The sequence below is a fragment of the Labrus mixtus genome, chromosome 8, assembly GCF_963584025.1.
Source record: "Labrus mixtus chromosome 8, fLabMix1.1, whole genome shotgun sequence".
Taxonomy (NCBI): domain Eukaryota; kingdom Metazoa; phylum Chordata; class Actinopteri; order Labriformes; family Labridae; genus Labrus; species Labrus mixtus.
Window position 1 is genome coordinate 22494304 of NC_083619.1, and position 26641 is coordinate 22520944.

General features: G+C 42.7%; 2 protein-coding genes across 17 annotated transcripts in view; both read right to left on the reverse strand.

Annotated features, from left to right (window-relative positions):
• Nucleotides 1-1198: 1198 nt before the first annotated feature.
• LOC132979422 (zinc finger and BTB domain-containing protein 14-like) lies at nucleotides 1199-3974 on the reverse strand. Of its 2 annotated transcripts, none has more exons than XM_061045194.1 (2): nucleotides 3870-3974; nucleotides 1199-3243 (listed from the first exon to the last, which is right to left on the reverse strand). In XM_061045194.1, exon 2 carries the CDS (start codon nucleotides 3218-3220, stop codon nucleotides 2048-2050), a length of 1173 nt encoding a protein of 390 aa, XP_060901177.1. In that variant the 5' UTR covers nucleotides 3221-3243; nucleotides 3870-3974; the 3' UTR covers nucleotides 1199-2047. The 2 variants fall into 2 exon arrangements, with proteins under 2 accessions (XP_060901177.1, XP_060901178.1); XM_061045195.1 differs by lacking the exon at nucleotides 3870-3974 and adding an exon at nucleotides 3586-3722.
• Nucleotides 3975-5816: 1842 nt separating this feature from the next.
• Nucleotides 5817-26641, reverse strand: part of LOC132979426 (band 4.1-like protein 3) — a 54020-nt gene continuing 33195 nt past the window's right edge. For 5 of the 15 annotated variants that reach the window (XM_061045222.1, XM_061045216.1, XM_061045217.1 and 2 more), the window contains 18 exons: nucleotides 24526-24678; nucleotides 23584-23681; nucleotides 22890-23065; nucleotides 22163-22365; nucleotides 21160-21744; nucleotides 19770-19817; nucleotides 18570-18605; nucleotides 18028-18093; nucleotides 17149-17325; nucleotides 16430-16492; nucleotides 14926-15618; nucleotides 14006-14038; nucleotides 13712-13789; nucleotides 12085-12168; nucleotides 11406-11504; nucleotides 10604-10684; nucleotides 10107-10222; nucleotides 5817-6917 (listed from right to left, as the gene is read on the reverse strand). In XM_061045222.1, coding sequence (XP_060901205.1) covers nucleotides 10112-10222; nucleotides 10604-10684; nucleotides 11406-11504; nucleotides 12085-12168; nucleotides 13712-13789; nucleotides 14006-14038; nucleotides 14926-15618; nucleotides 16430-16492; nucleotides 17149-17325; nucleotides 18028-18093; nucleotides 18570-18605; nucleotides 19770-19817; nucleotides 21160-21744; nucleotides 22163-22365; nucleotides 22890-23065; nucleotides 23584-23681; nucleotides 24526-24678 — 2784 coding nt within the window. In that variant the 3' untranslated portion in view covers nucleotides 5817-6917; nucleotides 10107-10111. The remainder of the gene's footprint in view (nucleotides 6918-10106; nucleotides 10223-10603; nucleotides 10685-11405; nucleotides 11505-12084; nucleotides 12169-13711; nucleotides 13790-14005; nucleotides 14039-14925; nucleotides 15619-16429; nucleotides 16493-17148; nucleotides 17326-18027; nucleotides 18094-18569; nucleotides 18606-19769; nucleotides 19818-21159; nucleotides 21745-22162; nucleotides 22366-22889; nucleotides 23066-23583; nucleotides 23682-24525; nucleotides 24679-26641) is intronic. The other 10 variants (XM_061045223.1, XM_061045219.1, XM_061045227.1 and 7 more) reach the window with 10 other exon arrangements.

Below are 26641 nucleotides of genomic sequence, written 5' to 3' on the forward strand. Positions count from 1 at the left end.
TTCATGTCCCAGTGTGAAGTTGTTTTACAGATTTAGGAGAAACTCAGGTCCCTTTGGGGTGAGTTTGATGTTTAAGTAGTGAGCTGGTCGGACAGACCCGAAGGTGCAGTGGACGTCAGGGTGGCGTGTTTAAAGGTGGGGGCTGGGCAGCAGATGGGACTGTTTGCATAGTCCAGGCTTATAAACAAACTAAGTCCTGACGCTCGGCTGTACGTGTGGACGTTGGGAAGTCTCCCTCTCAGGCAAAGTTACACCGCTCTTTGTCAAGTTTCAACCATCCATCACTTTTATCACAATGACATTTGATCCAGATTCAAATGTTAAAAAATTGCAGAATAAAGTCCACTGAAGATTAAAAAGATTTGAGTTCATAATATTGAACTTTTTATGTTTTAGACCAAACAATTAATAACTTCCATATATTCAGATTATGATCTTTACAAACAAACAAAGCAACAGTTTATCACCCCAAAGATCCTAAAAACTGGGTAATATATACAAAAAAATCCCAGTTTTGTTATCAACCAAGCTTCAAATAAATCCCTTCAATCACTCCACCCACTTCCTGTCACAGCTGTAATAATAACTCTCCCTGCTATAATCAAAGCAACAAGTGGTCAAACTGTTGAGGAGTGATTGGCTGAAATGTTTCTGTCATTTTTTTAAACAATTATGCAAAAAAAAAAGATGAAAAAGTCAAGAGTATTTTTTTATGAGAATTTAGTTTTTGAACGTTGGTGAAACAGAAAATACGACATGAGGACATCACACCTCGTGGTTAGGTTAACGAGAACGGATTATTTCCACTATTTGATGATATTTTAAGTTATATTTTCTATTTAAAATCCAGAAAGTTTACTCTCTTGGTATTGCCTTGGCAGTGTTTGGACTCACCTACATGTCGCTCAATTTTTGTGCTTAACACAAGTCTTTTTTTAACCCTTTCCACGCCAGCCCTAACACCCCAAATATAATGACCTTTACCAGCTGAAGTGTAACCGTGCTGCATGTCAGCGACATCTCAACAAGTAAACAAACGTACATTTTCAAAGTCGTACAAATGGACTGATATGTTTAAGTTTTCAGGTGCTTTCAGGTTGCTTTGGGTGTGGCTCACTTAGCTCCTCTGTAAAAAACAAAACTAAATGCATCTGCAGGAAACAAACCCTGCTCTCTGATCAACAAAAAAACAACCTAATAAAACACAGCAAATGGTGTTTATTGTCAAAGTGTAGGAGTAGGACAATGTTATATGTGCATAATTCATTATTGTGTACTCTAATTGTGCAACAAACTAAGCTACAGTATATACAGACATCTATCATTGACTGTTGATAGCATGGATGACAGTTATACTGTATAACAGTAAATCTAGTTGGCCGGTTGCTTGGGCAGGACAGCCTTCAAAGACGATCCGTCAGAGGCCCAAGACTTTGGTATCATCTGCATCAAATGCAAAACTGTGACTCTTACTCTTACAGTGTAATATCAATCAATACAACTAAACACATCCATTAAAAACATCCACATGAATATACTCGATGCAACAAAATGTTATGCAGAAAATCCCCCCGCGCTCCGCGTCTCTCTTTTTTTTCTCTCCATAAAAATCCAGTCGAGGTTAAACAAACATTTAAATGTTACATATCCCATAAAAGAAAAGAGAATCGTGTAATGAGAGCCCCCAGTCTAGATAGCAACGATGCTTTGTGAAAAATATATGTATCATAGAGTGAACTAAACATTTACATGATTTTACAGGTGAAAGAAAACATCGCTCTGACATAACTCTTTTGAATAAGAATAATAATAATAATAATAATAATACAGCCCCACAGTCTTATGAACATGCTATGATCTCTTGTTACTCACTCCGATCATTGTCCATGTGATCTCAGGCCCTCAGCCTGTCACACGGTTGTGGCTGTGTCACTGTGTGTACATGTTTCTACGTGTTGTGTGTGTGTGTGTGTGTGTGTGTGTGTGTGTGTGTGTGTGTGTGTGTGTGTGTGTGTGTGGATACGTGTGATTTGGTGTGTGTGCAGGCTCAACAGTCTCCTGAATTATGCGAGTGTGGCCCGGTCTCCATTTTCCAGTCTCTCTGGTCGGTGGCCTCTGCCTGGCCGTGCTGGGAGGCAGCGGGGGACAGGGACATCTGTCTGCGGGGGTTTCCGCTGTGCATCGTGTTCCAGTGGCGCTTCAGGTCGGACGCTTTGATGAACGCTTTGTCGCAGGAGCCGCAGTTGAACGGCCGCTCGCCCCGGTGCTGCCGCTCGTGGTCTTTCAGGTGGGACTTGTGCTTGAAGGCCTTTTCGCACAGTTGACACGCAAAGGGCCTCTCGTTGCTGTGGACCCGCTCGTGCCTCTTGAGGTCGGGGCCCCTGATGAAGGCCTTGCCGCACACGACACACCTGTGCGGCTTGAAGCCCGAGTGGATCTTCAGGTGCTCCTTGAGGTGGGCGGCTGTGGTGAAGGCTTTGGGGCAGTGCTCGCAGCCGTAGGGGCGGTTCGCGGTTAGCAGCCGCTCCTTTTTGGCGTTGTGGTCCAAGGGCTTGGCGCCCGCGCTCTGACAGGAGCCGTGGTCACGATGGCCGTACAACAGGTACTCCAGCTTCATGTCGCTGGAGGAGGAGGAGCCCCAGCCGTGGCTGTGAGGATCTTTGCTCATGTTGGTGTTGTAGTTGTGCGGCTGAGTCACGTGAGAGCCCCCCGGCCCCATGCTCTCCATCCCCTGATCATAAAAGCTATTCTTCCTCACCTCCTCCATAGCCAGTTCTTTCAAGATGGCGTCCTGAGCTCTCATCCCGTGGTCTCCCGGAGCCTGGTTCTCCCGGGTCTTCATGTTGGTGAGCTCTCGTTTCTGGGTGCACAGGTTATCCAGGAAGTTGATCCCCAGTATCTGGCCCGATGACATCATCATATTTATGTCCTTCTTCCTCACGGCGAGCCGCGCCGTGTACATGTAATTCAGCACCTCCTCGAAGATGTCGGACCGGATGAAGTCCAGCTCCACGATGGAGTTGTCCTCTTCCGTCTGCTTCTTGAAGAGCTTCTTGAAGTAGTTGCTGCAGGCCGCCAAGACACAGCGGTGAGCCCTGAACTCGATGTTCTCCACCACCACCACCACGTCACAGTGCTCGCCCTCCATCCTCTGCTGGTTCAGCATCTTCAGGAAGGTGGCTTTGTGGTCATAGTCGATGTATCTCAGTAAATCAGACATGTTGCAGGTCAATTTGGAACAACCTGCAAAAGGAAGAGAAAAAAAAAACAGCGTAAGGAAACATTGCATTACCACTACAAACCGTGCATGTATGCAGCTTGCACAGCAGAGGGGTGGAGCTCTATTTGCATGCTGCCTATAGAAATATTTACAGGTTTTGCATGGAACAAACATTGGAACAGGAAAAACATGCAACTAGTATGACGTAGGTGTGCAGAAAAAAAAAAAAAAAAAAGCAAATAAAAGTTGAATCAGTCATGCAGAAATGCTCCGGGGGGGGAAAAAAAGACGATAGGCCCGATACAAGTAAAAGCCGAAGTAATGATAATAAAAACATAAACACAAGCAGAAACAAACATATGCACTTTTCTTATCTGGAGTAATGCGTTTCAGCCGCTTCGCTCGCGTGACAGTCGCGTCGCGTGCAGGAAGGATAACCTTAGCAAGAATATTTCACATTTCACTGCGCCCAGCCATTTTGGTCAGCAAGCCTCCATTGGCATGTTTCTGGTGTCTTTAGAGCAGTTCACAAACAGCGGAGAACACGGCGCGGAAGACGCCGACGAAGCTAACCCCGAAACCCCCGCGTCGTTTCCTGTGCCCGCTCGGAGAGACAAGGAGAAAATGGAGAAAAAAAAGAGTTAAATACCCGAAGCCTGAACGCGATCCCTGTGTTGTCACGCAAGGCAAGTCGACGACGATCCAGGGCTGTCGTTTTTCCTCTTCCTCCTCCTCTTGTTGTGACTGTTTGGCCTTACAGGAAATGTGGCGCTGCTCTGCTGCCCCCTACAGCACCGGAGAAAGTACTCTACCGAGATCGTCTATGTTCAAGAAGATGACTCACTCCGCGTTTCTGTCCATCCCACTATATTGAGTTCAAATATCTATAAAGAAACACTAAGAAAAATTTAGTAGCTCTCTTTAAAACTACACTATGACATATGCTGATAAACAAAAAAAATATTTTAAAAGGACATACCTATTATCATACCAAGTCACTTTAATCATCACTTGTCACTTTATCTTGTAATTCTCTGCAAATACTGTCTCAATTCCATGCAAAGTTAACTTCATCATTCATTTTGTATATACCCCCTATTTTTATTTTTATTTTTGTTTAACTTATCTATTCTGTTTAATGTGTATTTTGAGCTACTTGTCTGTGCTGCTGCAACGCCCGAATTTCCCCTGTGGGGATCAATAAAGTATTATCCTATCCTATCCTATTAAAAAATATTTTAAAAGGACATACCTATTAAAAAATATTTACAAGCTGTTAAACCATCGCTGTATTTACAGTGTTGTGCACTGATTTTCCACATGCTGTTCTTGCAAGTCCATAACTGTTTTCTTCAGTTTCTTCTGTTTGCTCATGCATTTATTTGTTATGCATTTTATGGATGACCTGCTTCAGCTTAAGATGTAAAAATCAGCCATATTTTTAACTTCACAGTCTCAATTGAGTGGGACTACTGCTGGATTTAAAGCTATTAAGAAACATGATGGAAATATAAATAGGCTAAAGGTCATTACTTTATCTATTATGTAACATTCAAAGGTCATTATACAAAAAGGTAAATATAAAAATGAATACAGTATTTGTTTTTTTTAAATAGCACATTAACTTTCTTTGTTTTAGCTATAGTCTTTAATAATATCATCTAAATTATTTAGATCATAGAAATGTTCAAATCATGAGCATCATGAAGACAGTTATTGATCATTTAATGACAACTACGGGGACTCTGTCAAACCAAGTTACTTTTAGTAAAAGGTGGGCTGCAATGACCTTTGTTTTAAAGCAACTACTATTTCTTTTTGTGAACCAAGAAACAGGGCAGAGTGAAAGCTCTAATCTTTTGCCTATCTTTGGCCACCACACGCACGAACCCTGCAGGGCGGGGCTTTGAGGCCTACGTGCAGTCAACATAATTACATGGAGCTGCAAAAAAAAGCTGTCTTAATTATCCCGAGGGTATTTCTTTTAACGGATCAATTAAGTGTTTAATCATTTGGTTTAATTAATTATAGACAGAAAACTATTAAAAGATTCAACCCCCTCTTTATGTATTTTATTAATAGTTCTAACCAATATTGAAGCTTCTTGAAGATCTTATTACATCACATGTTGATCATCAGGTGATTTAAAGGGCCCGAGAGTAAAACAAAAATCACGGTTTCCTCTCCGATTGCTCAGGTTTTCGATTAAGCCAAAAGATGTTTGCATATTAATTGTTGGACTTTTCCATTTTACCACTTGAAGCAATTTTTAACACAAATTAAAAAACTGAAATACAAAATAAGAAACATTTCTCTCAGAATTAAAAAAAAAATAAGCCTGCAGGTAATTATATATGTATGATTTAGCTTATTTAAAGTCTCATTGTTGCTCGTCATGACCGGAGAAGTTATTGTCTTCAGGTTCTTGTTATTTTAACACATTGAACTGTCGTGTTTATTTTTCTTTTAAACTAACTGTTGAGTCCATCTTATTACAGGACCATCTTTAGAAAATGTATTAAACACTGACCCAATATTTGAGTGCTCATAAACACAAATAAATGAACAGGTGAAGTGGCGACACAAGTTTCAGCACTGTTGTCAACATTTTATTATTTGGAAGAAAACAGCAAATTAAAAACAAAATGCATTTGCCACTTCAATGATTTCACCGCTTGGACGAAACCATGGCTGAACGGGAACAACACAGAGTTATTCTGATACAGTCGGACAGATGAGGGAGGCCGTACAGGTGGGATGTTCTGGGTGGGTTAATGGGAGGGCGTGAGGCTTGACAGATCTCTCTTGGCTTTGCATCTAATTTGGGCAGAGCTCTGCAGTCTGAACCCTCTTCCTCACAGTCACATGAACGCAGGGCCTGTGCTGCTGCTGATCCACCCTGGAACACATTCACAGCCTGCACAGGCACTTAAAAATCTGAATCCTTGGCCTTTTCTTTTTGCCTGAACAGACCTTCTTTGAAACTTAATGTGGTGGAATAGATTGATGACAGACAATAAAATACTGAAATGATCATAAAAAGGGAAATGCATTTCAAGTAGAGGCGACAAAAATCAACTGTGAAAGATAATTTGCTATTCTCCTAGGAAAGCTTGGATATGTACAGTTCTGGGTCGTAGTGATTTCTCTAGTGGCATACCTGACAAAATAAATCATCGGGTTTGTTGGAGTGAGTGAGGCGATGCGATGCTTGCTGGCAAATAAGGTTGGCACTTCTACAGCAAGGTTAAATAGAGAACGCTCCCTAACATATACAGCCTACAGCGGTTTTAAGTTTCTGGAGTGATGGCTTTATTTCATAAATAAAACGTTTGCTACAATAATTATTCTCCATAATCATAAAAATGCATCAAAGTCATAAGGCAGTGAAAGCACAGGGTTTGCTCGCTGCACACTCAGGGATTCGGCGTGCAGATGGGTCGAGAACCATTATTAAAATCGTACGTTTTTTTCAGTATAATTTTGCCGTTTTTGTTTCGTAATGCAACATCGCGTCCTTCTCATGCAAAATGCATTGATTTATTATGCAGGTGATGGATGCGGCTAGCAGTGAGCTGCGGCATTTTGGAGAGTAGGAGTCCGTCTAGTCTTCTGAGAGAGTCCCGGAGTTTATATGTGGGGTTCTGGATGTTGGATTTTGGGAGGTTGAAGAGAAAACAGCCCTCAAGTGTTACTCCTGGAAGAACAGAGGAAACAGTTAGTTAAGAACATCGTGCATGTTTAATCACATCTGAGCCTGCAGTGCACAGTGCACCCTGCTGCCAGACATGAAAAATGAGACTGATGAAAGGTTACGGCAGTTTTTGCACCGAGGGACTACAGAGATACAGAAAAAAAAGCACACTAGCATAGATACAGACAAGCTGCTTGGGCACTTTGTTGGCTGTAACCAACAAACAATCTTCCTGGTATCAAGCCAGCTAGTTTATCGCCCAGTGTTTGAGCGTGACCACAAGCAGTGAGTCACAGAGGCTGGAGTCAAAACTGAAAAACAACAGCAGTCATGCTCCTTATGTTACCGTGTGTTTTAAACTCAAGTATGTCACAACAAATCTTCTCCAGTCCAACACGACTCATTCACCAGATCAGTTACCTCGTTTTCTCTAAAGAGGGAGGAGGACATTCAGAAACATCGAGACTGAAAAGGGACGCAGGCTGGATTTATAATTTCAGCACTTGTAAGTTTAAAGGTTTGAATGAGATTTGAAATATTATATTATTATAGTTAAAAACCTTAAACAACAAATCTGTCTTAAATTAATGAAACTTTTAGACATTAAATAAGTTCATGAGGGACACTTTTGGTAACATTAACAATTATTTTGAGGTTTTTTTTTGCCTTAACTGTATTTAGAGATAGGACAGCGGATACAGTCAGAAAGCAGGGAGAGAGAGAGAGAGTTGGGTATGACATGCGGGAAAGGAGCCACAGGTCGGATTCAAACCCAGGCCACCCACGTGGAGGACTATAGCCTCTGTGTATGGTGTGCTGACTCTAACCACTAGGTTACCAGTGCTCCACTTTCTTTTTTTCATAGATTTATTTTTGGGCTTGTTGTGCCTTTATTAGAGAGATAGGACAGTGGATAGAGTCAGAAATCACGGAAAGAGAGAGAGTGGCATGCGGGAAAGGAGCGGATTTGAACCCAGGCCGCCCGTTTGGAGAACTAGCATCCATCCATAAGGCATGCACACTAACCACTACACTACAGGCGCCCCCAACACTTTGACATTTATTTGAAAAAGTTAAGTTAAAGAAAAAAGGAAATTCAAATCACTTTTTCATGACCGACATTTTAAAGTCGTATTTTCTAACATTTAAACATAAATATCCATATTTGGCACCAGTGATTCAATAAGTAAGGATGATGATATATTGCTGTATCCTTATTTGGTCCCTCCACTTTGACATGTATTTCATTATTTTGCACACAGTGGCCTCGGACAGAAGGTAATGAAACTCAGATAGCTGAAAAATGGAAGCACGGTGTACTGGAGAAGAATTTGATGCTTTTAAAGTTGAACATAATCACTGTTTTGCCCAAACACTCTGTGTGTATCTGCAGTGGAAAGAAACAAGCATCCAAAGGGTAGAGGGGGAGAAAAAAAACACCATTTAGTAACTTGTTAATAACACTGCTACTCAGAAACACAAGCAGTCTGACACACAGACATAAGACAGCACTCTCACACACACAAACAGGACTGAGGGGCAAGGCCGCAGAAACAAAGCCAAGCATTCCCGTCTGGTGAGTCACGCGAGTACACACATGCACGCCGGCTCATCCCAAACCCTGCGCCTTGGGATCCTTCATCAGAAAGCAAGTGAAGTAAAAACCAGCTCCTGAGCCAAAAAAAGGTGAATCACAACCAACTGGACTGTTCCAGTTTGTAGAAAGGCAAAAAAAAGGAGTTTCTAAGGACATGCTGTTTGGAGTGTAATGGAATGAGAAGCTCCTTCACACAGCTCCACACCTGAAACAGTCCTCACCACACTGAGCAGCAGGCATGTTACAACACAAACTGCTGCATTGGTGAAGTTTGTGCAGACACTTTCAACAAGGCCTGCTGAACTATTTATATTTACCTCCACACTGACAGAAAGAATACAACAGTGTGTCCCAACTGTTCTAACATGAGTGTCCTGTACATACAGCATGAACATTTCTCTCTATAGAGACTCTCCAGTTGGGCTGCTGTTATTTATTTGACTTTGAAAAATTATGTAATTACAAAAACCTTTGCACTGCTGCAGGTATTGTATTTATTAATTTCTTCACCTTGTTTTTGCAGAATATTGTTGATATCTAGATTAATCGGATATATCAATCCAATATTTTAATGTTTGACACAAACATAAAGGAACACATTTAAAATGGCACACCTGATCCACTATGAAAGTCACATTTGGTCAGGTTTGACTGCTAACTCCTGCGTGATCCTAAACAAATACACCTTTAAACTTTGTTATTTTGCAACAAACCTATTCTGCATATTATTAAAATCTGTCACGGTTATCTTTTGAGTTGCATAACCTAAAAGTGATGCTGTATGAAGCTGAGCATCAGTATGCAGAAAATACTTGTAATATGTGGCCGTATAAAGGAGCTGTACAGTTATGGTTTATGATGCCTCTTGTAAGAGCAGAGCTGAAGAGCACGTCTGTGTTCACTCAAGATCAGATTTCAGTCGATGTGTTTGCAGCGACAGACTCTTAGGAGCCGGTTCAGCAGGTATTTACTTGCTCTGTCCTGCTGCTGCTCTTTGTGCAGCTACACAATGTAGACAAAACATGTGCACAATATTTTCACTGAATGTTGCACGACATGCAGGCTCCATTATTTTAATATAACTCTTGTTTAAGAAGCAGGCTTAACATGTTTTCAATTCATATTTCATAAAGTGACAAAGCACTTTATAGAACTACAATTAAAAACAGAAGCTCTCTCTCGAAGAAAAACTAATTGTGTTTTCTCTCCAGCAGGGGGCAGTGTTGCAGGCAATTTACAGCATGTTGCATGAGACTGCTAGGAGCATTACTGTAAATGTTTTTAAGCCTGGTCATTACAAGCTGAGACTATAATATCCGGTCTATGAGCACGCACGCAGCAGCCGACCTTTTCCCTGCAGGGGGAGGGGGGGGGGGGGGGGGGAGCTGGAATGACAGCGGCATGATGCATTAACTGTGAGTGCTACAGAAGCAGCGCTGTCTGTATCAGTGAGAAGAAGTGCTGATGGGAAAGCAGCATGCCCAAAAGATGGAGACCAGCTTGAAAAAAAAAAAAAAAGCACAGTCCAACCAAATCAAAACCAGACCAGACTAGATTACACAGCTGGGACCAGGACTGGGACCTCATTGTCTTACCTGGGTCAGTCCTCCCCCTCCTCTGGCGTGATCTCTGTCTCTTTATGTACCACTACTTTGGTCACTGACATGTCAGGATGCTGTTCTTTAGCCTCCTTTATGGCCTGAGCCAGTGCCTACATACAGGGGTGCGGTGCCAGGGGGGGGTCACCAGGGGGAGACAGAAAACGGGGAAGGCGGGGAGGAAGCGGGAATGTTGGATTGTGAGTCAATATGGCAACAGGGAAGCCACTTTAAGCTACAGATGTCAAACCTCCAGTATTTGTTAAAGTCATGTTAAGAGTTAATCATGTTTTGTTTTTAATGTCACATGCTGAGAACAGTTCCTGCAAAGATCTGTTAAAGGTCACCAGGGGTCAAGGGAAACTTAAGGTTTTTTTTTTTTCATGGTGATCGCTCAAATGATAAAATCGACTTTACAAGCAAAGTAAATAAAATAATGCAGGAAGCAGAGAATGAATAAGACACAGGATAACATTAAAACTATTCTAAGAGACCTCGTCATGGTCGATGTCTGCGTCCCCTGTGATGACAATCCTCTTCTCAATTCTCGTCTCTGATATTCCTCCTTTCACCGTCTGACAAAAACATGGTGGACTTCAAATCAGTGGGTGCAAACAGAAACATTTGGCAACAGGCACCATCTTAAAGCTGTATTACACCGTCTAGATCGAAGCTTTATCAGGTTATATATCACGCGCAGTAACAGGAATGTTCTGTAACTTTTCACATACAAAAAAAAAAAAACATTTCAAGAAAATAACCAATGAATGGATTGAGGGAAAATCTATCAGAACCCCCCACCCCCCCCCTTTTGTTTTTTCTTATGTGAATACTTGTCTGACTGCTGTATGACAGCTTAGTGATGGTCTGCAGATGATATAATATCACTGCTGGAGAACTTGAGAGCTTTTTGAAGGAGAGAAAAATACAATTTATCAACCAAATCATTAACAGGGAAAAAGATTTGTTGTGATCTTGATTGGTTGAAAACATAATCAAATTGAGTGTACTGTGAATTTGGTTGCTAAACAAATGTAACAAGACAAATCTGTGATCCAGTGTTTTTTTTTGTTGTAATCGGCCTGATCAAACTGAAGCAGATTTATGTTTTTAAAGACATGATTCAAAGAAAAGCACCATAATTGTTTGTCTCTATTTCCCCTGGCCTTCAATGTGTCACAAACCATGAAGTGTAACAGTGTAAAGAAAGTATGTTTATCTTGGGAGCATAAAGAAAGGTTGGAACAGACACTCATATGTAACAGTCACGATGAAGACGATAAAGAGAACCCTCACCTTCGTGATGTGTGTGGTGGTGGTGGTGCTGGTGGTCTCTGAGGTGATGGTCTGAGCACTCAGCAACACCCCGGGGTCTACGTCACCATTAGTGTCAACCTGTTGATAAGCAAGACACATATTTGTTCTCTAGATAATACTGAACAACACACTGCAGCACATTCACTGAGCAGACTGTTACATATTAGTCACCTCTGAATGTTTGGAGACTCAAAGCACCAAAATAATTTATTAAGAGTTGCTGCAGTCTGTATCATGTAAGTCCAATATTCAATTCAAAAATTACATTTTCATGTTTTCTTTTAGCTCAAGACTCCAAAATAAAAAGTTCACTGCCATTGCATAAAACAAAATCAGTTAAGGTTAGCAGCAAACCCCCACGGAGAGCACAACAGAGCCAAAAATAGAGTGAAAAGTGGACTTGCATTGATCAAGTTGGCCCAAACAAAACTCCTGTGAGGAAGTTATTATTGCCAACATCTTTGTAAAATAAATTTATTAAGTTAAGAAAACAGGTTTGCAGCTCGTTTTCTTCTGCTACCACACTAATTACTGCAGCTGCTTTCAAAGAGCATCTGTGGGTAAAATGCAGCCACTTCTCATTCACTACAGAAACCTCTTCAATCTTATTAAAGACTTAAAAAAAAAGAGAAAATAATCAAGTTGTGTTTGCATGTACCTCTGCAGACTCATAGGTGATCGTTTTGGTCTCCGTGTGGACCACAGGCATCTCTTTGGTAGCCGCGTCGTCTGCATCAAGACTCTGAAGGGGGGAAAGAAAATAGACACAAATAAAACAACATGCAGAAAAAAGGACAGCAGAACGAAAAACCATCTGTCACTGTCATGTTTGAAACAAACTGCCAAATGTGTCCACTGTTAACTTTTCTCTTTTGTAATTAAAATAGATCCTCACTCTTGGACATGGAATCAAATTGACACAAATAAATCCCGCATGCTCGTGAAAAAGAGCCAAAGACTGTCATTAGAGGGCTTCAATCTCTAAAAAGGAGCATGCAGTCATGCATTAGAGACCCTGAACCAGTTGAGTACAAGATACCAATCACAAGGTTTTGATTAAGTCTGTGCACCACATCATGTTCAAAGAAGTTTCCCCACCGATCTGCACGGCAACAAACTGTGACATTAGGAAGTTGAGACGCAGATCTTCATGCTTTTGGTCGAGTGTGGCCCTTGATTATTAGTGGCAGATTGTGTAGACAGGAGGGGAGAGTGGAGGTGAGGTTACGGGTCTGAGGCCGAGGCCCGAGTTGGAGCTGACGCAGAGTTACCTCCGACTGAGACGCGGCCAAGGGTGCACACATAAGTGAGTCGGCTGACGTAGGCGGATCGGTCAGAGTCTCCTCCTTCAGGTCTGTTTCTGCTTTTTTCAATTCTTCAGCGTGGACAATTTCTTCATCTTCTCTTGCTTCTGAAGCCTTTTCGTCTACACGGCCTTCTGCCAGTTCTTCCTCATCACACTCCTCCTGCTCTTCATTCTTTTCATCTGCCTCTTCCTCCTCTTCTGAGCTGTCTGCCTGTGCTCGGTGGTATCTCTCTTTCTCAAAGGGCAAAGGTTTGAAGGTGGCCTTATGTCCTTCATGTTCTACAGTCACACCATCATCTCCAACTTCATCCACTTCCTGAATACTATCTTCAAACTCTGAGGGACTCTCTCGCTCCTGGAAATACTGCTTTTCATCTGAGAAGCGAACTCTCTTTCCGTCTACTACTTCTACTTCGTGCTCTCTCTCCTCTCCCTTGTTTTCACAACCTGCTAATTCCGCTTCCACATTCTCAAAACAACAGTTCGCTGCTTCCCCTTCCCTGCGTTCCTCCTCTTCGGAGGGCAGACTCTCTTCCTTTTCACATTCTTCAATGTAAGCAGGAGCAACGGTGTATCTGAAACCGTCGTTTGTGTCTTTTGAGGTCAACGCCTCCCCCTCCACATCTGCATCCTCTCCCTCCTCATCTATCGTTTCCTCATTTTCCTCCCCCCCCGCTGGGCTCACTACTGCACTTTCTTGTTGAGCACCGCTGCCAGACAGGTTTTCATCATCATCTGGCCCTAAATGTGTTGCTAACGGCTGTTTTTCTGTTTCCATCTCCACAAACGCACTCTGCTGAAGTAGCTCTAAAGATGGTGCAACGCCTTGAACACCACTAACAGATGTTGGATCTCCTGAACAATCACCACTTGCATCTTCTTGTAAGATATCTACATATTCTAACTCCCCCTCTGCAGATTTTTTAAGGTCTGTGAGCTCCGCTGTAGTGCACACTGCCTCTGTGGTCTGGATATTCACCGTTGGTCCTGTGGAATCTGCTGGCGCTGCCTCTGTCTCCTTGGCAACCACCACTTCCTCCTCTGGTTCAGGTGAAGTCTGTGAATGATAAATGTACCGTTAGGTGATGTTTAAGCTTCATTGTGTCCAAAATTATTCACATTTCCAACCAAATATGTGGATTATACATTTCCAGACTTTCATCGTGTACAGCCAGAAAGACGTACACTCAAAACGCACACAAGACAATAAGTTTCAGATGCATAAAAACCATCACAGTGTGGGATTCTTTGAGGACCAGAGATGAGTGGTCACCTTTTGAGAAGAGGAAACCCATCCCAGTGTGGACTGATGGGACAGAGGGATGGACAGGCAGAAGAGGAGAGAGAAAAGAAAACAGTCAAAACTCACAGGAAACACAAGACACAGAGTAAAGGGAGAGAGAGGGTGGGGGAAAAAAAAGAAAGCTCTAAAAAAAAAGTAAATAACATATGGATTGTATGGAATACCATCATAGAGCCCATTAAATCCGCTGAAACTAATGCCATGTCCAACAAATCCTAAAAGCTCTGACAAAAAAAATCCGCGTTTGGAATCGCTGAATCCACCAGCAACAAATTTGGAATAATCTGCTTTTAGAAGAACTGCTCAGTAAGAACAGTGAAATCTCTTTTTAGGTAGACCCATACAATTGTTTCCCTGACTCATTACGGAGGCAGAGAGGAGGAGGGGGGGGGGGGGGGGGGTTTGGAGGATGAGGTGAGGTGGGGAAAAGCTGCAGCGGTGGCACGGAGCCAGGGCTGTGAAGTCACCGCCTTCAGGGGACTGATAACGGAGCTGAAAGAAAGGGGGATGCAGCAGCTGAGCAAAACGACTGAAAAACAAACAGGAGCCTGCCAGAGCCCCCGTTTTCTTTCCTTATCAGCTGTGGGAGCCAGCTGCGAGGGCAAGGCGGGCTGTTTGAGCCGTCAACAAACTCAGAAGTAACACTGTATTGAAAAAGAAAAAGAAAAAAAAAAGAAGCAGCAGGTTTGATTGCAACAGAAACAGGCGGTTTGGCGCGTGAGAGAGAAAACGTTTGGTGTTAGGGGGGGACCGTTAGCCATGCACAGCGCTCGATTACACTCTTGTTAGACTGGTTTCTCTGCTGCTGGAGGGAAGGCAATGAGGTGGTGGAGATGTGGAGGGAGGTAGCCAGAGCTGTGTTTTTTTTTCTTTTAGTATTCATACAGTACCACTGCTAAAGATGTAGTTGAAGACTCAGAGACTGTGACATGATTCAGGCTGGTCATTGACTGCTCCATCTGGACCTCCTGGAAAGTGAACATTTCTGGCTTCTGCAGCGACGTCTTCATCTCTTTGAGTTCCTCTGCTGTAGCACTGATGATCTTCGAGGTCTCCGTCTTCACCTCCTCGGAAATCCACGACGCCATGGCCTTTTTAGGCGAGTCGATACCTTTAATCTGAGTCACGTCATCAGTTTTTATCTCAATCTTTAGATTCGATGTTTTAACTGCTGTGGCTTCTTTAGCATCAGAAGTGTCTTCTTCCTCTTTGGAAGTCCCGTTCTCTTCAATGTTGACCTCTTCTTGGAGTACAGGCTCCTCCTTTTCACCCTCAGCACTCGTCTCCATGCCCTCTGCGCCGTCTCTCTCCTCCGCCTCCTTCAAAATAATCAGTGTTCCTTTCTTGTCACTGATGGCCTGGGACACTTCCTGTCTGACAGCTCCCGGGCTGACCTTCCCCGTCGACTTCTCTGACACCTCCTCCTGGGAGTCGGGGGTCTTCTCCTCCACCTCCCTGAGGGTCCCGTCCATGAAGACGTCGTCGTCCATAGTGGTTGACAGACTAATCCCGTGTGGCCCAGAGGAGGTGCCCAAATCTGTTACCAGACTTTCCAGCATGTATTTCACCAGATATCCTGCCGCCTGGGGAGACACTTGGCTTATTGGACATGCATCGTTCAAGTTAAGACAGAGAGCATCACACAGCCAAGACGGTGAGTATAAGCTTCAGAGAACATTGATGTAGAAACGACACACAAACAAACCCAAAGAAGTATTTGTAAAAAGCTGCTAGGTGAGGACAAAGTTGATCTACACTGATAGGATAGTATTATCTCTTACAGAACAATGGGTGATGAGCAGAGCCTGAATTTCTCTTTGTGCTTGATTTTCCTGACTGAATAATCCATTTTGCTTTATTTATGTAAAGCGTTTGGTGTCTGGCACTAGTGTCGTTTTCACCTCTTCATGCCCATAACTAATATCCTTTTATTGGGGGGAAAATCCCCATATTTAAATCTAATATGATTAAATAAATATAAAAAGTGATTTGAAATGACAAAAGGTTCTAGTGCCCAAATAAAAAGGGATAATCGCTAAGTGTGGGTCATCTTAACTATGCCCAAATGTCCTACAGATATGTAACCTGATCTACCACATGAACCTTTAGTGGCTGCCGTAGCGCGAACAGCTTCGACACCTTCAACCGATCCAGTCTCTGTTTATGCCAGGCAGGTAGTGACGATGCTGATGCTACCTGCTCTATCACATGAATGGATGAAATTTAAAGAGATAGGAAGAAAAAGAAAAAAGATACATATCAAGTAGTACAAGTGCTTCACAAGAACTTCGCCGGAGTCAGATATGTCTGCAGCTGGATGGACACAAAAGACAAAACAGAAAACCACACTAACAAAACTACATGTTTTTAAAAAAAACACTTGTGGCAGTTTACCTCAGTGACTTTAGTTTCCCCCTCCTCCTTTGGCTCTTGTCCTGCCGCCTGCTCCCCTTCAGTCTGAAGAAAAAAGGGAAAAACAACATAATGTCACACAGATGAAGACGGTCACAAAACCAGGACATGTTTTCCAACTTTTCCAGAGGATCGTCTCCTTTTCACTTCAGTCGGACCTGTTCGATGTCAGTGATGAGTCCTCAGACACTTCAATTAGAGACACTCATTTGTCCTTTGTGAGTTCATCAGATTACATTACACAGCAGAGGTGGGAGAAAAAAAAAGTGCTCCTAATTCAGGCACGTAATGTCACAGAACAAAACAATCGTAATACTGATTAATGATTGCACCATTCTTTGCCGGGACAAATGAATATGTTAATCTGCTGCTGGTGAGATATATTGAAGCTGTAAAGGTGACGGTGGTAAAGAGAGGCACACGTACTCGCACACTAACTTTGCAGATTAATTCGTAACGACGTCCATAATCTTTATTAATATGCTCTGGAGCCATTTTGAAGTTAAAATATACTGCAGCAGACTCATTTTGAAGTTAAAATATACAGCTTTAGCCCCATTATGAAAGCACCGTGTCATAACGCAGATACTCTTAGGATTGATGCCTTTTGTTAAAGCAAAAATCTCCTCGATGATGTCATGCCTCACACACACACACACACACACACGCCGTCATTCAGTCGTCTGTGGACTGCAGCTTACGTCCAGCGGTTCTATCATCGGTGCTTCGTCCAGTCTGGGTGAGCGCACGGGGGACGAGGTGAGTCTCTTCTCCCACTCCGTCAGGCCCGGAGCGCTGCTACCCGTCTCCAGGAAGGAGCGCTTCAGTTCGCTGATGTTTGTCTGGTGCTTGACCATCTCTTCCGGGGGCGAGTTGTCCTACAGTAGCCGGTCAACCATGACACAAGGAGGTGAGGCCGGGAGCAGAGCGAAGGGAACGACGGCCATGCTTAATGTACGCAACGGTAGCTTGCATATCCCCCCCCCCCCAAAAGAAATACAAAAAATACAAAAAATAATCTCCAATAAAAGTTTGGAGGCGTAAAATGCAGTTCTGTAATCATCAATAAGATCACCCATTGAGTACAGAAATGGACTGCTTGATACCCAGCATTCCTTGTGTTTATTTAGGAGGCTGTGCAGGCTACCTGTGCAACAGCTGGCAAAAACAGCAACCAAAAGGAAGTCACAATGCAGCTGCAACTTAAAGAGTAACAGCTTGTACTTAAATGCTTTGGAGGCATTTAGGACCAGCTTCATTCAATGAAAAATGATTTCATGCACACAATCTCTGTGTTAGTTTTGAGGTTTAGTTGGGAACAACACTCCCAAATCTTACTAGAGGTTAAGACCTCTACACACACACAGTTTTATTTGAGTTGCTTTATTTATCACAATAAGTTAATTTGGATGCTCACAGCACAGAATCTGTTAGATAAAACCAAGGTCACTCTAATGTGTTTCATATCCAACACTGTCAGAGCTACTGGTATGTTAGACGTATCTGTTATTGGCTAGAATTCCTCAGAACAATCCCACTCTGATGCATAGACAAAAGTCATGCGTCGACTCCTTACCAACCTCGAGCATCAGATTACTATGCTTGATAAAAACGTTTTCCCCTTTTACTCGTCTTATGAAACTATACTGCAAAGACAGAAGAGGGGAGAAGAGTTGTAGTTAAACGATTCTGTGCCATGCTTATTCATTCTGGATAGGAGAAATTGGAGGGTTTGTCTTTTACTGTAAGGCTAACAATAACATAAGAGCATAATAAGAAATAAGAAAAACCTCAAAAGCTGTGAAATTTGGACCTTTGGTTCCAGCAATAAGAAAAGAAATATGACATAACTTCTGCATTTGCAAACAAAAACACTCGAGAAATGAGCTTCAATGGCTTTTAGAGGCAGCGACAGCTTTAGGGCAGCAGTCTGTGAAGTGCAGTCAGTGGTCGGTCAGCTGTGCGTGCTGTGATAGTGAGTGTGTTCACAAAAGGCAAGAGCAGGCAAGCAAAGGTGGTGAGACGGCACAGAATGAATGATGGCGGATGTTTGAATGGCTCAGTGCATCTAATGGTGGTGGTTTGATGCACTGAGCAGGGCCATGAAGCGAGCCCAGTGTACCTGAGTCGGCATCTCAGAGTCCTCGTCCGCTTCCGACTGAAGGCGAGTAGAGAGGAGAGAACAAAGAGTGTGAGTGGAAGAAGTCATTAAAGGAAGAGACAGAGAAATCAGGTGAACGCAGAGAAAAAAGGGGGAAACAAGGGGCGGCAAGCAGACAGATAAAAGAGGTAAGTAATGTGGTTGGATTCAATAATGTCACAGAAATTGATTTTTCTTTAAACCCCAAGCCCTGAACACACATCCTGAATATTCAAAATTGAAACTAACACCTAACAAACAATAATGTAGCTTAAAATAAACAGCTACGATGTTATAACTGTACAATCTCTGATTACAGAGAGCCGAAGCGAGGACAGAACATCTGGGTCGTGTTCCAAAGCAAAGAAAACTAAATCCCACTGATATTTTAAACTATAGATATAATAACCCCGATTAAACTTTAGATGAGAATCTCTGAGAAATCCACACTTCTTGTTTGCAAAAAGCATTTTGAAATGTTTTTGTTTTAGGCCTTTAGCAAACTTCACTTCCCATAAGCCCTCGTTGTTTGTGGGCTTAATGGTCACAATCTACAGAGGAGACGTGTTCACGATCATGTCAGGGTTTAGTGCGAGGATACAAACGGCTGTAACAGCAGAAAATAACTGAGTACAAGAGAGGTTTTAAAAGCAGCCTGCAATAGAAGTTGTTCATTTTTAGGATATGAAAACCAAATTCTGAAAACATAACAAACGATGGTGTACTAGTCAGGATGTTAAATGGGAGCTGTATTCCGCCTTAAGTGTTAATTTTTCTAACTAACTATGACCATTTTTTTTTATTTCAATATGAAAGGGCCTGCAGTGGATGCAGCTTTACATTGAGAATATAAAGAATGTATAAAGATAGTTTTTCAGACCACTGAAGACGCAGAATTAGATATTTCATTGAGCTACAGATGCTTTAAACTAGAGGTCATAGCAGACTCAGACTCTCTATTGAAACACGCTAAAGAAGACATATTGATAAAGAAGGGCGACACATAAAGAAGTAATGGGCATAAAAAAGATGTATCGCATGCATTATATGCAGGATTTAAAGTGCACAAACATTAAATGTTTCAAAAGGGGTAGCATCCATGATTCAGCATCTCTTCATTTCTCTGCTCAGTCAGAACGTATTTCATGATTTCATTATGATGTTTTTCCATGATGTACAAACCTCCGTCATCTCTCCATCAAAGGCAAAGTCAGTTTGCTCGCTGTCAGTCTGCTTTCACAAACAGACCAAAACCCATCCGAGCGGCAAGCAAGAAAAACGACAAGAAGCCAACTTGTAAACTCTTGAAAAATGTATTCACATCTCTAAATAAGACTCTTCATAACCACACATGGAACAAATGGAAATGCATTTTCTTTAGGCTTCACGCTATCAGACCACACTACAAATATAATCAGGAAACTACTTTAAAAAAAAAAGAAAGAATAAAAGCAAATGAAAAGTAAGCAAGCAAAACAGACTCAGAGGAAGTTACAACCTTCGGTCAGTCACTTTGACGTTTCAGTGTTAAATTAAGTTTTGATTGAATTTGGAAGAGCTAAATCCTGGTGCAAAATGATTTCACTTTTTCTTTTTTACGAGTCGATTGTGTTGTGGCTGGTTAAACCCACAACAACAACTCTTGTTACCTGACTTTCAGGCCCTCCCCCTCCTCTTCATGCATGTGGACACTCATGATGATCAGGATGCATTTAAATGTCTCTCTCTGCGACACAGCCTGGATTACATTACAGCGTATTGTTCAATTGTGACTCAAAAAGGGCGTCACTTAAGGCAAACAAGTCAAATTATGAGGCGTTACAGAAAGCTGCTTTCAGCCTTTTTAAGCAGAAGTTTAATTTGAATAATTTAATTTGCGCTGCTTTGCTTGACTAAGAAAGTGATGCAGAGAGGCTCTGAGTGCATACATACATATGGAAGCGTTTTCATGCAGATGGTGTTGATCGGGTCGCAGTCACGTTCTATACTGTTTAGCCAAGGATGTGGATGATAATACTGAGATGGGTTAGGCCAAAACCTTAGTTTTTAAAATGAAGATAAATAAGTGTTCTAGTTCGTCATAATCTTTAACAAACAAGCTCAGTCAAATGTGATAATACGTCCTCAATTTTCCTCAGCATGGTAGTGTACATCTGTCCCGGTAATTTGTTGTTGTGGCTGCAAAAATGTACCAAAAATAAGTGTAATCTCAGCCTGATGTTTGTAAAAAAAAAAGTCCTGATGGTGCTTAATCGTTGTGTCTACCCCTGTCAGTGATGAAGTAAATACAATCTATATGAAATAGTGAGGCATACAGGTTCATCTTCATGATGATGATGATGATGATGATGATGATGAGGATGGAGTCTACAGGATGAGGAGTGTGACCGGGCAGAGATGAGGTTCTGAAAGTAGGAGCACTGACAGACACTGGGACAGACACAGTCTCCAGGTCGGCTCTGGACTGGTGAAACAGCAGAGCAGGATACAGGACAGGTGGGAGGGGGTTAACTGTCATAATGAACTGTTATTCTGAACTACTGAAACATACAGGCGTACGCATAACACACACCTCCTCTTCCTCTGAACTGTCATGGTCAGTGTAGCCATGGGCTAAGGAGGCGGTCAGGGAGGCTGCCTTGGGCTCCAGGTAGCAGAGACACAGCGCCAGGGGGAAGGTGAGCGTGAGAGCATATGGGACGGAGAAGGAGGTGGAGAGCAGGAAGAAAAAGATGAAGAGGAAGCACGGGATGAGCGAGGGTGACTTTATGGGCAGGAAGTTGTGCGCGCACTCAGGAAGGAAGCGCATCTCTGACAGATCAGGGAAGGTGATGTAGCCGTCGTCGTCCAGGAAGGAGGACAGGTCAGGCAGGTGCAGGGAGAAGGAGAAGAGCGTGCCGCCGCGCCTCTTGCCCTGCTCCAGCCTCTGCTTGCGCGCCAAGAGCAGCAACGCCTGCTCGTCCAGCAGGGCTGCCTTGCGGTCGGCGAGGGCTTGCCGCCGGCGGCAACCGTCACCGTTCTTGGCCGGACTGACCGACGAGGCCCGTTTACGCGTGCTCTCCCTGCGCCTCCGCCGTACTTTGGTGGACGTGACAGGAGATGAGGGGAGTGAGAGCTCGGAGCGGAGGGGGTCAGTTGTGTACACACGAGAGGAGCACTGATGGAGGGATGTGTCAACAAAAAGATGACGTGTGTGTGTGTGTGTGTGTAAATGGAGAGAGGCGAAGGGGAAGGGGGCGAATACGCATGAGCAAACACACAAGTATAGTGTGGGGTCAAAGGAAGGACAAGAAAAGAAAAGCTAATTAGTAAAGCGCACACAAGATGAGAAGCACTTCAGCATAGTCTACTGCAGTGGGTTAAGCTGAAAGCAACAGGGAAATCTCATCAGCCATAAGAAGTATTTAAAAAAAAGAAAAAAGAAAACTCAAGTCTCAAAAACAGAACTTTCAAAAAATGAAGCAGCTTCTCAAAACCGACATCTACCACTTTGAGTACATTAGTCTCTCTTTGAACCAAACACAAGAAAGTTCCTTAATCCAAATGAAACTCAGCGCAGTCAGAGAGAGGTTTACCTTTGTGTCATGTCTGAGCGGTGTTGAGACAGCTGGTTCTGGCGTCTCTGCAGCATCCGTCTGAGCATCCTCCCGCTCCGCCTTCTCTTCCTCTGCCTTCTCTGTCGTTACCGTGGTGATGATGTCTCCTTTGGTGATGACTTTGGCTGTTCCGTCAGCGGTGCTGTCCTTCATGAGGGTCTCATGGTTCTCCATGATTGGTGCTGGAGGATGACGGGAAGACAAAGATGGATGTGATGGACTGGGATCTTTAAATAGACACTGGTGGTCTGCTTTAAAGTCCAAGCACACATGTGAGCCGTTAAACAAAAAAGACAAGGACAAGCCACAGCACATTGTTGTTATGACACCCATTGTGCCATTGTTGGTACAAACTGTACCAGACAGTTTAGCTATTCAGGTTTTCAGGTGCAGAACACAATGTTAGAGAAACAATAAAGTAATTTGAACTAGTAAAGAATGTTTTCTGACATCGTTCTCATGCATGAAAAAGAAGCAGCAGCAGCATATTTCACAGAGAAAAGTTTTCCCTCTAGCTAGAAGAGACATGCTGAACAATCATCTCTAAAATTAGGATAATTCAAAACGACCCAAGAGGAGTTTAAAAATATACCGGATTTAAATAAACTGGATAAATGATGGTGAACGTTTTTTTGGATTAGCAACATTAAGACTAGGATGGCACATGTGGGCGTTCATAAATCAAAACCCCTCGACTGCTTCTCACCTCCATCTAAGCTGCGGGACATGTTGTAGCGTTTGCTGGAGGTGCGTTCAAAGAGCGGAGCCGGTCTGATGATCTGAGAGCTGGCCCTGCGGGTCTGAGCCTGCGTTCTGCCGCTGTATCGAAACTTCGAGCCGAGACTCAGGAACTTCTTTGGGGGAGCCTCGGGGGACACAAGCCTGTCACAATTTACAAACTCTCATTAATGAAAACATGTTTAAGATATGCACTGTATGACTTGAAAAACTCATTTAAATAGTCTACAGAGACCGCTTCATGTTTTGGCTCACTTCACAAAAGAACTCAGGGGAGCTTTTTTTTTTTTTTTTTTGGCTTGGAGAAGAACAGAGTAACTTTGCATGTTGTCATATGACATCATCTTCTTACAGCTTAAACAGTGTTTCTACTTTAACACAACAAAATCATCTAACATGTTCATTAGTATTTTCATGCCAACAAGGCTGTGATCAATTTATAAAAAGGATTCCAAAGACTTGAGAATCAAACAGTGTCACATTTGTGAGTGTGTGTTTGAATCATTAATCACTGCCTGTGACTGTGACCCTGCTGGCAGAATCACCATCAACAAGATCACGGCTTCTCCATTGGGGAAACATTTTGCTGTTTTCATTAATAGACTGTTGACTGAGGTACAAAAACGTAGTCCTATCACAGTCAAACATCCTATATTTCTTACCTGAAGAAGGTGTGGTGCTCGACACAGACCTTCCAGAGCCTTTTGGCGGCGCGATGATTCGGAAGCTTGAACCCAATTGTACTTTCAAACTGCTCAAACTGCAACGAGGACAAAAGACAGACGTCGCATTCACGATATTTAAAGAGGATCACTTTTTAAAATCAGGTTTCATCTATGTATTTTTGATTTCTATCAAAAAAGTTTTCCTAGTTGTTCACATCTAAATGAATGCTTTAATTTAATTAAATGTCATTACGAGATTTGTTTTAGAGTAGGAAATCAGGGAGAGAGAGAGAGAGAGTGAGGAATGACATGCGGGAAAGGAGCCACAGGTCGGATTCGAACCTGGGCTGCCCGTTTATAGTTGACGCTATATAAATAAAAATTGATTGATTGATTGGAGGACTATGGCCTCCGTACCTGGGGATGCGCTCACTAACCACTGCACCACCAGCGCCCCAAATCATTATGAGAAATGTAACAATTTCCAGATTACTTGTCCCAATCCAATGTTTATATTTTCCTCTAAAACTGCTGTAAAGTGTCTAGTAAGCAAAAAACAATCCAGTTTGTACGAGCTCTACTGTGTTTCCTTTATAATATATTAGTAAAGGGAGAGATGTCAGTGTGGATCTGTTGGGTAAGGAAATTTGAAACAGAATAAGGACAGAACATTTTAAGAAAGTTAGGGAGCCATTTTTAACCAAAGCAGCACTTCAGAAGTGCGGTGCACCTGCAGAACAGTCCTGAAACAGAAGCCAATATGACAGCAGCTGTAATGGGAGCTTAACTGATAACGTAACACAAAGGACCGGGGACAGATCCATCGTAACTACAGGTACACATTGAATAAAAAACACCCTGACCTGGCAGTTCATCTCTGAACATCCCTGTAAATACATATTGCTGTTTTTCAATTTGTACAACTGTCATAAATCTCACCTCGCCCGGTCGGATTTTGATGTAGAAGTTATTCCTCTTGTAGGAGATCTTGAGGATTTTGGGCCAAGCAAACCTGTTGATCCGCAACCTGTCTCTGTAGATGAGCAGGCCACTCGCACAAACCCCCAACATTATCTCCACACCCTCGGAGTCCTGGAAAACAACACCAAGACAAAACAATAACTTCAATGAAACTCCTTCACAATGTCTCCCTTTGGTATCACAGTATCCTGATAGTCTTAGAGAAGAAGCCCCTGATTATAAATGGCCCCTTTTTCTAGTGTCCCAAAAAACATAAAATCTACAGGATATAGGGGAAGTTGAGGAGCCAGATGCACAGCAGGGGGGAAGAGGTATTTATCTAGTCTAGTTTTTTGGTAATAACAGGGTAAAGCAGGCAGGTGGAGAATGGAATCAGGCATATGGCGCTCTTATCTTCTCTATGCAGGCTGTGGTGACGTTGAATAAAGACTCGAGGATGACTGAATGGCAACAGCGACAGAGAAGTGTTGATAAATGAGGAATGAAGCACTAAACTATGCTCTTCACCGCACAAAGCACAAGAGGGTGAAACCAATGATGATGTTTTTCAGTGAGGGAAGCGCTGGTCCAAAGCAGGATCCTAAGAAAAACTGCTGGATTGACAACCTTTTTATGTAACCATGCACATGTAGAAACTCATCACACACACACACACACACACACACACGCAGGTAAGCAGATGAATTGCAGCCTCTTACCTCTCCCTCAGCTGGAGCCAAGCACTCATAGAGCTTCCCTACCAACTTTGCATTTAATGAGAAAGGACAAAAGACAGATGTTTTTTTTTCTTGGTGTATCAAAACATCAAACGCTGAGCACTGATCTGTGCTCAGTTTGATCTCTGTCGTCTCCTCTAATCTGGATCTGTGAAGGCAATATCCTCCTCCATCACTCATATCTGTATCAATTTGGTCTTTCAAAGTGCTTATGATAACGGATTTATATCAAAACTGTAGGCTGTAATTTCCCTCTATGATGACAGCAGTTTTACCACTGTAATCCAGCTCTCCCTCTGCTCGCCTGCGCCCTGATGATACGTTCTGATCCCATCTGGCCAGTGAGATTAGTAACAGCGAGAAAATCATTCAACTCAGGCTGGGCTCCAGACCCCCCCCACCATCACCTCCCCCATCCCATCCTCCAGCCTATGAATCCACAGAGGCAGCAGTGACATGTGAATCAATCAGCGAGACAGCAGTGGCATGTTGAACTGAAGCAGCCGGGATGTTTTTGAAGCGGTGGTGTTGTGGTGGTAAGCGTTTCTATTGGCTGCGTGAGTGAGATGTGTCGGCCTCCTCTTGCTTAAAGAAACAACACAAATCCTCCTTGTATTAAACACATAACGTGCACACTTTTCAGTGCCTCCTGGAGGTATTCTTATACACTAGTAAGTGAACAAGTTAAAGGGATATTTTGGGAAACGAGCTGATTTGGCCTTCAAGGGTGGAATTGTGTAAATTGACAACACCATTGGCATGTAGTACAGTTAAGAAAACAAGAAGCTAGAGTTAGTGATTGGTTAGTTTAGCTTAGCATAAAGACGAGTCTGAAAAAATGGCTCTGTCCAAGGGAAAAAAAATCTGACAATATCACACCTAAATTTAAGCTTGTCCCACAACATCGCTAAATATGAATTGTGATTACTTAGCAAAAGTTAAAGAGTGCATATGTGCTATAACTCTTGTATGTCTCTGTTGTTCTTCATGTTTTAGACAGATATCTGTGTTTGCTACATGTTTCTCATGAATTCTACATAAATTCAGAAATATAGTTTTTCCACCTCTAAATTGGCACCACCGATAGCTTGAGTTTCATCTAACTGCATCACAGTGGTGTAGAAGCGAGGCTGTTTTACACAGGCCCCGTCAGATAAGTAAACTGTTTGCATGCCAAGTGAAAAAGTGTTGCTTTGTTACAAAAAAATTACTTTTAATAAATTGAGACTGTTGTGATGTGTTTACTTTGAATGCTAGAAAAAAAGTACTGAGTCCGCACACCGGACGTAGCTCCGGTAAATTAAATTTTATGTTCCGGGCCCTCGCCCTTCATCATTATTGGAGCTTCTTCTGGTGTG

What these genes read in the sequence shown, in the direction of transcription:
- LOC132979422 (XM_061045194.1), bottom strand. Translation starts at nt 3,220, where the DNA reads ATGTCTGATTTACTGAGATACATCGACTATGACCACAAAGCCACCTTC.